At 54.2% G+C, this 11,329-nt stretch overlaps 1 protein-coding gene across 8 annotated transcripts in view; it reads left to right on the top strand.

Moving 5' to 3' along the window:
- The first annotated feature begins 484 nt into the window (after positions 1–484).
- KIF17 (kinesin family member 17) overlaps positions 485–11,329 on the top strand; it is a 47,554-nt gene continuing 36,709 nt past the window's right edge. For all 8 annotated transcript variants that reach the window (XR_008376982.1, XR_008376981.1, XM_053576979.1 and 5 more), the window contains exons 1-4: positions 485–921; positions 6,341–6,487; positions 7,747–7,848; positions 11,026–11,215. Coding sequence is in view for 6 of the 8 variants with exons in the window: in XM_053576979.1 (XP_053432954.1) it covers positions 691–921; positions 6,341–6,487; positions 7,747–7,848; positions 11,026–11,215 (670 nt within the window). In the remaining 2 variants the exon portion in view is untranslated. The remainder of the gene's footprint in view (positions 922–6,340; positions 6,488–7,746; positions 7,849–11,025; positions 11,216–11,329) is intronic.

Here is an 11,329-nt window from a genome sequence, read left to right as displayed (position 1 = left end):
AAGTCTTTCTCACTTTTCTCAGTAGTTCTCTAACCCCCGCAGGAAGCCTCCCCTTTTTTAATCTCTCTCGCCCCAAGGTAGAGTCAAAACTGGGCTCCCATCTTATCTGAGCAACGGGGAGCAAGTTGCTTAACCCCTCTGAACCTGGCCTGTGAGGACTGGCGAAGATAAAGGATGAGAAAGCTCCCTGCACGCAGCAAAACCTGTGCGGGTGCTTCCCGCGGGCAGCCCCGAGTGAGGGCTGGCGGACCTCAGGCCCGACGGAGAACGCGCGCCGTTCGCGGCAGCTGCCTCCTGTGACGCCACGGGCGTTGCCCAGCAACCGCGAACGCCGCGGCGACGTGCGTGCGGGCCGGTGGCTGCGGAGGCTTCGGGGCTCGGGTCCTGCGGCAGCGCTTGCAGCGCGGATCCCCGACTTCCCCGCCCGGGCCGGGTCTCAGGAACCGGCAAGCCCGGGCGCGGGAGGCGGCGGCGGCGGCGGCTCCCGCTCGGGTCCTGCGACTCCCCCGTGGCCCTCTTCCTCTCTTCGGGGCGCCCCCCAGAGGAATCCCAGCCCCTGCCGCGGCCCCGCCCCCGCCGCGAGGCCCCGCCCCCTCAGCTGGCCCTGGCTGCGTCCCTTGGCCCTGGAGGCCAGAGGTTACCGGCCGGGTGGTCGGCTGCCGGGGTGCCCGGGGTCCCGGCCGCGGCACCATGGCCTCCGAGTCGGTGAAGGTGGTGGTACGCTGCCGCCCCATGAACCACCGGGAGCGGGAGCTGCACTGCCAGACAGTGGTGACAGTGGACTCTGCGAGAGGCCAGTGCTTCATCCAAAACCCGGGCGCCGCCGACGAGCCCCCCAAGCAGTTCACCTTTGACGGCGCCTACTACGTGGAACACTTCACCGAGCAGATCTACAACGAAATCGCCTACCCGCTGGTGGAGGTGAGGGCGTCCGGCAGGCCGCCTTGGAGACTGACAGGGAAGGGCTAGGGCCACCTGAGGGTCCTGAAGGGTCAGCGCTGCCCCCAAGCCTGGTGAGAAGGCCCTCTGGAGGGGCGCAGGTGGACAGCACAGCAACAGGTTGGTCTGAAGTCGTCAGTCCAGGCAGGAGACGGCTGAAGCCTGCCTACAGCGTCGCGTCTGGGTCTCCACTGTCCCCAAAGCCACAGCTGGACCTCACACCCTGTTCCTTCCAGACCTTTTCCCAAAAGAACTCCATCCCCTAGGACCACTCACCCTCTACCCTCATCTGAGACCTTCAGGACCCTGAAAGCTCCAGCCATTTCCCCAGCCACCTCCTTCCCTCTCCAAAGCCTCCTCCCTCCTCCTTCCTGCCCTCCCCAAGCCCTGCACTCCAGAAGCCTCCCTCTCGCTCACCCTCATCCTCCCTTGGGCCCCTGGGGGGCGCTGGCCAGTATAAGCCAAGCGCTTAGGGAGGAAAGGCCTAACCTGCTTTTGCAGAGCGGCCGCTGGCCTGGCCTCTGTCTTGGAGGAATGGAAGCCCTTTCTCTTTGGTTTAACTTACCTTCTTCCTTCTCAGCGTTTGAGGACCAGGGAAGAAACGACAGTTTCTCACTTTAGAGGGCTCTTGCTCACACAAGGCAGCTTCATGATAGGGACACGTGGGGATACTGAGGCCCAGAGCAGAGAGACTTTCCCAAAGCTTCTGGCAGAAGTGGGGCTGGAATGACACCTCCTCTCTGGCCAAGAGCTTATTCCTTTCTACCATCATCTCCCCACTGCTGTTTAGCAAATGTGAGTTGTCCCATGAAAAAAGGAACAGTTTGGGAAGTGCTTGCCTCCCAGTGGTCAGGACCCAGGGAAGTCAGTACAGCTCTCCCCAGGAGATAGCTCTAGGCTCTGGGGATAGCCAGCGGTTCCTCTGCTGACCTTGACTCTCAGGCTGGAAGGGCTCTAAAGGGTCATCTGATCCAGCTCTCCTTCATCAGGTCTTTGAATGTCACCCTTGCTGTGTGTCTCCACTGATGGGAACTCACTCTTCCCTAAGCAGCTCGTTCTACCTTTGCTTCTGAAAGACCACTGTGCCCACAGAGTCCAGGTCGGCCTCTCTGAGGATTTCCACAGCCTATCCTAGCTCTGGCCCTGGGTCCCCCTGAACCCCTCTGTCCCTCATGCCAGGGTCCAGAGATCTGGAGACTGTGTTCTTCCTTGGCCTTGCCTCTTCCAGCAGCTTCAGCCTTGTTTGTGGGGTGGATTCTTGGCCACCTCTTTATCCCTGAAGTAGTCCCCAAACAAACCTCTTTTATCAGGGTCCCAGGAGGCTCCAGCCCCGAGAGAGATGCAGGGACAACCCTGTCACATCCTCCCTTCTAGCTCCCCATCCTCTGCTGACTTCCACTGGTGTTTGGGGTTCTCTGTCAGACTCTCATGTCTGGACAATCTACAGAGCCTCAAACTCACGTGATACATTCATTCATTTAGCTAAATAACTAAACGGCATCATCTCCCCAGGCCCCATCCCAGCGTGGGGAGTGCCAGTAAAGGAGATATGCCTGTGCCCGCCAAGAGCTCATGGTAAAGGTGGAGAAGCTAATTGTTAGCAAAGCCAATTGTTAGATCCATTGTGATAGGAGGGAGGAGGGCCTTGGTAGGCTAGGGAAGGCTAGCAAGTCTCGACTTGGGATGAAGGGGACTGCAGGGAGGACTTGCTGGAAGAGGTGAGGTCTCAGCTGAGATCTAAAGGATTGAGAGGAAGTGGTCAGGCAGAAAAGTGGAAGAAGGGGCCCTAGAGAACCCACACAGCATTCGATCTTCACAAGAAGAGCTGGAGTCATCACTCCTGGTGTGGAAGCAGAGGCCTAGAGAGTCACAGTGCAAATTAGGGACAGTTCTGATTTCGGGTGCCCAGTTCCCATGTTCCCCCATCTGCTGCCCCCTGTTAAAGGAGGAACATGCAATGCACAGCTCAGGCTGCCACTGAGCAGGGAGCAGCAGCCCCGTAGGGCCGGGTGTTTGTGTTTCTGCCCTGCTGGGCTCTCCCCTGGCTTTCTGGGCACTCTGGCTGGTGACTTGGGGCCCCTGAACAACCTCCAGGGAGTCTCCTGCCCAGGACCTTCCTCAAGTCCTACTGTTCGAAGCCCCGAGCTCTTCGGACTGCTCTTTTCTGTCCTTTTCCTTTTTCTTCTCCACTCCTTACGCCTCTGCTCCTCATCTTCTCAGTCACTGGGTGACCTTTTCAGCTCTCCTGGGTGTGTCCACTGCAGACCTGCCCTTTGGCTGGCTCAGCTCACCCTGCCTCGAGTTCCTCTCCCCGCACCCCCACACCCAGCCTGTGCCTGCTCTGAAGGCTCTTCTCAGCCAGTAGCTGGGATGTCTCTCTTCCTGTCCGCTTCCTAACTTGTCTCTCTTCCTGTCCGCTTCCTAACTTGTGGCCTCAGAGTTGCCTCTGATGACACAGCCCCCAGTTTAGGCTGGGGAGCGGGGACTGGTTTCCAGAGATAGCCCTGCAGTAGAAGCCAGAGAAGATGTCCCTGGATGAGACATTTGGCAGGGGCAGAAAGAGAACATGTAGTAATTTAGAACAAATTTTTTATTTATTTTACTTTTTTATTTTTTGAGATAGTCCCACTTTGTCACCTTGGTAAAGTACTATGGCATCATAGCCCAAAGCCATCTCAAACTCTTGGGTTCAAGCCATCCCCTTACCTCAACCTCTTGAGTAGTGCCCACCATGAGGCCCGGCTGGTTTTTCTAGATTTAGTAGAGATGGGATCTTGTCTTGCTCAGACTGGAATATTTTTTATTAAATTTCAGTAATTATGTGTTTATTTTAATGTAGGGTCAAAAAAAACAGTAGCATATCCAACCTGTAGTGCAGTGTCCTGGGAATTCTTGCTGAGGATGACACCAAATTAAAGAGCCAATTAATGTTGACTTCATGAAAACTGTTCAGGGGATCCTAGTACAAGGGGACGTGGCAACGCCCGGGGTGGAGGTACAGAGGGGAGGGCATTTAGGGCCTGGTCCGTGTGTGTGCTTGTCCCTTTGGCATCTGGAGGCCTCAATTGATGGAGACTTTTTGGAAATCTTTGTTTTGCTTTAGAAATGCACGTAAAAAGTACTTTCTCTTTAACTCCAGAGCAGCCCTGTCCTATAGTACTTTCAGTGACAATGAACATGTTCTGTATCCACGCTGTCCAATTAGGTGGCAGGTGGGCACTCAAGATAGGGCTAGTGCTACTGAGAAAATGAATTTTAATCTTATTTAATTTTAATTGGCTTAAATTTAATCACATAGGGCCAGTGGCTGCCATATTGGAAGGCACGGTTCTAAAGCGATACTTTCCAAGACAATACAAGATGAGCCACATGTGTAAGTTTAGTGTTTGTAGCAGTCCCATTTTAAGAAGTCAAAGGAAACAGGTAAAACTAATTTTAATGATACATTTTATTTAGCCTAACAGATCCAAAATGTTAGCATTTTCAAAAAATAATAATAATACATATTATTACTATATGTCAGCATATAATAACTATTAGGGAAGTATTTTACATTCTTCATTCTAAGTCTTTGAAATCTGGTATATATTTTACACTGATAGCACATCTCAGTTTGGATGCCAAAGTTTCAACAATTAAAATGAAACACAGTTGACTGGGCGCGGTGGCTCAAGCCTATAATCCCAGCACTCTGGGAGGCTGAGATGGGTGTATCACCTGAACTCAGGAGCTCAGAGACCAGCGTGAGAAAGAACAAGACCCCCTCTCTACTAAAAAGGTAGAAAAACTAGCCAGGTGTTGTGGTGCACAGCTGTAGTCCCAGCTACTGGGAAGGCTGAGGCAAGAGGATTACTGAAGCTCAAGCATTTGAGGTTGCTGTGAGCTACGATGCCAAGGCACTCTACCCAGGATGACAGAGTGAGACTCTGTCTCAAAAAAAAACAAAACAAACAAAAAAATCCACAGTGGCTCACGCTTGTAATCCCACCACGTTGGGGGCTGGGGTAGGAGGACTGCTTGAGGCCAGACTGAGCAACATAGTGTGACCCCACGTCTACCAAAAATACGAAAATCAGCCAGGAGTTCTGGCAGGTGCCTGTAGTGCTGGAACTCAGGAGGCTGAGGCAGGAGCATCACTTGAGCCCAGGAGTCTGAGGTTGCGGTGAGCTGTGAGCTCCACCTGCTCTCCACCTCTCCACATCTCACCTCTGCAGCTTTACTCAAGCTGTCCCCTTGGCCTACAGTGCCTTTTTCTTCCTGTCACCTGTCAAAATCCACGTGCTCCCCCTTTTCTTCCTTGTCTTTGCTGTCCAGAAAGCTTAGCCTGGTTCTTCCATGCGGCCCTGTTTTCCCTCCTTTGCTTTCTCTTTCCTTGCACACTGCCTGGACTTCTGTCATCACACATGCCTCTGTCACCACGAGAATTGCTTATATGTGTGTTGGTCTCCCCGCATTCCAGGCAGGCATTGAGGGAGCACCTCTGTATGCTGGCACTTCAGGTGCTAATGCATGAAATAATCCTCAGGTCAACCTCACAGCAGCCTTTGTGGGGGGTTCTTTTTCTTTATTAAGGATGAGGAAACTGGCTCAGTGCCTGTAGCTTAGCGGCTGGGCCCCCAGCCACATACAACAGAGCTGGCAGGTTCGAATCCAGCCCAGGCCTGCCAAACAATGACAACTGCAACCAAAAAGTGGCCGGATGTTGTGGCAGGAGCCTGTAGTTCCAGCTACTTGGGAGGCTGAGGCAAGAGAGTCACCTGAGCCCAGGAGTTGGAGGTTGCTCTGAGCTGTGATGCCATGGCACTCTACCCAGGGCGACAGCTTGAGACTCTGTCTCAAAAAATAAATAAAATTTAAAAAAGATGAGGAGGCCCGGCGCCTGTAACTCAGCAGTTAGGGTGCCAGCCACGTACACTGAGGCTGGTGGGTTCGAGCCCGACCTGGACCTGCTAAACAACAATGACAAGTGCAACAAAAAAATAGCTGGGCATTATGGTGGGCATCTGTGGTCCCAGCTACTTGGGAGGCTGAGGCAAAAGAATCGCTTAAGCCCAAGAGTTTGAGGTTGCTGTGAGCTGTGACGCTACGGCACTCTACCGAGGGCGACATAGTGAGACTCTGTCTCAAAAAAAAAAAAAAAAAGATGAGGAAACTGAGACTTGATGTGCCTAAGCAGGGCCACTGACAGGTACAGTCAGTAATGGGTGGAGGCAGGATGTGAACCCAGGGACCAGACTCCCTAGTGCAAGTGCTGACCCCCCATGGAGACGGTCTCCTCCCCACTCTAGACAACTGGAAGGCAGTGCTGTGCCTTATTCATCTCTGTGAGACCCTGAGAGTTCAGAGGCCTGGCCCCCAGCCCCCTGTGCTCAGGAGTGAGTTCTGGCTTCCTCCCGTGCAGGGCGTCACCGAGGGCTACAATGGCACCATCTTTGCCTACGGCCAGACGGGCAGCGGGAAGTCCTTCACCATGCAGGGCCTGCCGGACCCCCCCTCCCAGAGAGGCATCATCCCCAGGGCTTTCGAGCACATTTTTGAGAGTGTCCAGGTATGGGCTTTACAGAGGGCAGGGGCAGGGTTAGAGCCACAAATGGTCCCCAGCGCATGTCTGACCTATGGTCAGGAACATGGGACACAATCAGAGGCCGGCTTGATTTAGCACAGACCGTTGGAGAAGGCTCTGGATTCCGAAAAGGTGGTGGGAGAAAAACAAAACTGAGGAAATTCTGTTTACCAGTTCCATGGTTTCCCCCTGTCATTTCTCATTTCTTGTGGATATGGCCGTCCTGAGCACCGGGCCAGGAAGGGCTTATAATCATCATCGCTTCCCTTTTTTTATTGGACAATTGCTGTGGACCAAGCCTTGTGTGAAGCCCTTTGCATAATTATCTCCCTGAATCCCTACACGGACCCAGGAGGTGTGCGTCCCCATTTTCAACATGGAAGGCTTGAGGTGTGGAGCACTTATGGGCTGGGTTAAGACAGAGCTCTGAGGCTCGGCGCCTGTGGCTCAAGTGGCTAAGGTGCCAGCCACGTACACCTGAGCTGGTGGGTTCGAAACCAGCCTGGGCCCACCAAACAACAATGACGGCTGCAACCGAAAAAAAAAAAAATAGCCAGGTGTTGTGGCGGGCGCCTGTAGTCCCAGCTACCTGGGAGGCGGAGGCAGGAGATTCGCTTGAGCCCAGGAGTTGGAGGTTGCTGTGAGCTGTGATGCCACGGCACTCTACCCAGGGCGAAAGCTTGAGGCACTGTCTCAAAAAAAAAAAAAAGAAAAAAAGGCAGAGCTCTGACTCCAGTGTGCAGGCTGTAGTTGAGACTCGCCCTGGTGACTATGCATGGCAGCAGGCAAAGTCCTGCCCCTGGGAAATGGCAGAGTGGGGCCTGCAGCCCTGGCCAGCTGCACAGCCCAGTGGACCCATGCCCAGCACTCACTGTGTTGGCCTTCGGGAGCGTCTAGAAGCCGGGAGAGCTGCTAGGGACCAGCCTAGAGCCAGTGCTTGGGCCAGACCTTACTTATGCCCCGGGTTTCTCTATCTGAAATAGGGGAAGGTCTCCCTTTCCTTTCCCATGAGGCTTGTAGACAGAGCATTAGACAGACAATGAGGACTGGGAGAGGGCTGAAGGTCCACCAAGTTGGAGAGGAAGGGAGGCGGGGGAGAGCTTGCCAGGAGGGCAGCTTTCACCCTGACATCCCCTCTCCTCTCAAGATGTCCTGGCTACAGAGGGCTCAGGTCCCAGGGGCAGACCTGGCAGCAGGTGGGCTTGGCACTCAGGTGTCCTGGTTCTCTCTGTGTGCCCCTGCAGTGTGCAGAGAACACCAAGTTCCTGGTCCGGGCCTCCTACCTGGAGATCTACAATGAAGATGTCCGTGACCTGCTGGGGGCTGACACCAAGCAGAAGCTGGAGGTGGGTGCAGACCCAGTGTGGGCAGGTGGGGCTGGTCAGGGGGAGGGTGGGATCAGGTGGTTCTGGGGACTTTTTTTTTTGTAGACAAGGTCTTGCTGTATTGCCCAGGCTGGTCTTGAATTCCTGGGCTCAAGGGATCCTCCTGTGTCAGCCTTCTGAGCATCTGGGACTATAGGTACCTGCCACTGCACCCCACACCCCTTGCTTTGCCTTTTTTATGCAGAAACCTTTGGCCACCCACCTAGGAGAAGGAAGTCTTTCTCCTGTCTCCTCTCCTAGCACAGCTGAATCACAGACATTTCCTAGGCATGGAAATAGGGTGAGGGAGCAGGCTTAGAGTGTTGTCTCCGCATGTCAGACCCGAAAGGCCAGCCTGTGGGGTTAGAGCCTCAGCCCTCTTGCAAAACTTCTGCCAACCTGCCCCGGGGCAGCAGGGCGCTCTCCTCCCTGTCCTTCTCACTACCCTGGATCCTAGAAACCCTCAGTGTCCAGGCCAGAGGGTCCTCAGGCTGGCAGCCGAGGGCATTCACTGCCCTGAGCCATGGTTCTCAGGCCAGATGAGTCAGGCTACCTTGACAGCCTCAGTGACAGATATGCTTGTGAAACACCTGCGTGGGGTCCCTGGATTTTGACATTCCCTTGTGGACAATGTATAGCTGGCTTTTGTGCAAACCAGCAGCCTTAGAAGGAGGTGCTATTCTCATCCTTTGTAACAGATGAAGAAACTGAGGCTCGACGTGCCTAAGTAAGACCGGCCCATGGGCACACAGTCAGTAAAGAGTAGAGATGGGATTTGAACACAGGGAGCCAGGCTCCAAAGCACAAGCTCTTAACTTGGGCTTAGCACAGGGCCTGATAATGGCTATAATTAGAGTTTATTAAATCTGCTAAGGCTGGCAAGAGATTTGGGGAAGCAGAGTTACGCCCCTCCCCCAGTCACTACAAACTACCACCCTGGAACCCAGCCGAGTGTTGCAGGCTCTTCCTACCCCATGTCCAGGCAGTGTCCAGAGCCTCCTTCCCCAAGGCGGCCATGGATGTGTGCATTCCTGCGTGCCCCTCTCCATCCCTGCAACATCCCAGCTGGTTGCCATGGTGATGGGGCTCTGGTCTCTGCAGCAGCCACAGATAAGCAGTCACCAAGGAGGTGGTGCGTGCAGGTGGGAGCAGCTGGGGATGTCACTCAGCGCCTCCCCAGGCATTGAGGTGGGGTCGGTAATGTGTGGGGGAAGAACCCCTGGGGGCTTCACCAGGGGCAAGGGAGAATCTTCTTGGGCCTGAAAATAGAGCCGTGGGAGCCCCTTTGGGGGAGAGCTGAGCTGTCTTCTGAGATCCCTGCAGACAGCATCCTCCCCCTCTTTATGACCTGGTTCACCGAGGCCCCACTGAGTACCCGCAGAATTCTCTTTTAGATCCAGTCTCTTCTTTTTTTTTTTTTTTTTGTTTGTTTTTGGGTTTTTTTTTTGGCCAGGGCTAGGCTTGAACCCACCACCTCCGGCATATGGGACCAACGCCCTACTCCTTGAGCCACAGGCCAGTCTCTTCTTAACCCTTATAATAGTCTTGCAGAAATGGGACTTATTATCTCCATTTTACAGAAGAGGAAATTGAGGCCTAGAGAGGCAAACTGATTTCTCCAATTAGAATTGCATTTCCAGCCCAAGAGCTTGGTTCAATCACCTCAGCCTGCTGTGCCCCAGGCAGGGTTCTGGGGGTGGTGAGGTGGTCCAAACAGGCAGGGCCTCAAGCCATGGAAAGTTTTTTGGGGGGTGCTGCTGCTGTCCTTGGGGCTCTGTGCTCATAGCCTCTGCCTAACTCAAGGTCATTGGCCTTTATCATTTCCAGCTTCAGTGATGCAGGATGCTCCAGCCTTCCCTTGCCTGGGACCCCACTAACAGTTGTGTGACCTTCAGCAAGTCACTTAACCTTTCTGTGCTTCTGTTAATCATCCCTTCTGTGAAGCCCAGTCTCAGGGCTGGGCCTGGCTCTTTGTCCACTTCACACTTTGGCAGACAGGGCCAGCCTGCACCTGCCCCTCTTCTCCACAGCAGGGCCTGACCCCACCTGGGATCCCTGAGGCTGCCCCGAGCAAAGCACCTGAGCCTTCCATTTGGCAGACAAATGCCTTTTGTCCTCATTCATTCTGCTCTTGCCAGAGTGGTTTCATTTCCTCTCACACTTGAAAAATATTGCGTTTCACAGCTCTGTGTCAGCAACAAAACAACTTGGCTGCCTGGAAAGCCAGCAGGGAGCAGTCAGATAAATTAATTTACTCTCCACCATCACACTGAGGGCTGCCAGCCTACAGGAGTCCTGGGCAGCAAATGGCCATTCGCTTGCCATGGTCCGAGAGTCTGTGGACATTCCTGTTGCCCTAGAGTGGCAGAAGAGAGGTGATCAGGGGCCATATCAACAGGGCAAAGGAGACAGCACTGAGGGCTCTTGGGTGACCACAGGGTCAGCCCCAGGCATCTGTAGCTCACAGACTGAAACCACCTTTATAATAGTAGCACTGACAGCAGTAACAGCAGCTGGCATTTATTGGGCACTTATCATGTGTCCCGTACCATGCTAAGAATTGTTATGTGCCTTATTTCATTGAATCCTCATCGTATCCCTAGGAGATAGGAATCTCATGCCCATTTTAAAGATGTGGAAACTGGGGCGGCGCCTGTGGCTCAGTGAGTAGGGCGCCGGCCCCATATGCCGAGGGCGGCGGGTTCAAACCCAGCCCTGGCCAAACTGCAACAAAAAAATAGCTGGGCCTTTTGACAGGCGCCTGTAGTCCCAGCTGCTTGGGAGGCTGAAGCAAGAGAATCACATAAGCCCAAGAGTTAAGAGGTTGCTGTGAGCCATGTGATGCCACAGCACTCTACCCGAGGGTGGTACAGTGAGACTCTGTCTCTACAAAAAAAAAAAAAAAAGATGTGGAAACTGAGGCTCAGGTTAAATCACTGGCCTCAGGTCCCATGAGAAGTATGAGCCAGGGATAGGCTTGAAGCTGGCTCCATCTGGGGTGAACCCCTTTCCGGCTACAGCATGTTTGAGGTGCCAGTCTGTGCTGTAGGAGGGCAGGGGTGGTCTGGATTGGGCCCTTTTCTCAGGGTCCTTGGGGACCCCTGGGCCCACCTCTTGGAGGCGGGAGGTTCTGCCCCTGACCTGCTGTCCTACCCACAGCTGAAGGAGCATCCAGAGAAGGGTGTGTACGTGAAGGGGCTGTCCATGCACACGGTGCACAACGTGGCCCAGTGTGAGCGCATCATGGAGACGGGCTGGAAGAACCGCTCGGTCGGCTACACACTGATGAACAAGGACTCCTCGCGCTCCCACTCCATCTTCACCATCAGCATCGAGATCTACGCTGTGGGTATGCGGGGCGGCTGAGGGCAGAGCGGGGCTCCTGCTAGCCAAGACGCCTCACCTGGTGGAGCCTCATGACCCCATCAAAAAGTGGGAAAGGGGGTGCTGTAACTGCTCGGGG

This window comes from Nycticebus coucang, chromosome 22 (assembly GCF_027406575.1).
Source record: "Nycticebus coucang isolate mNycCou1 chromosome 22, mNycCou1.pri, whole genome shotgun sequence".
NCBI classification, from domain to species: domain Eukaryota; kingdom Metazoa; phylum Chordata; class Mammalia; order Primates; family Lorisidae; genus Nycticebus; species Nycticebus coucang.
Note: the sequence above shows the minus strand (reverse complement) of the source record. Positions and strands in the feature narration are given on the sequence as shown.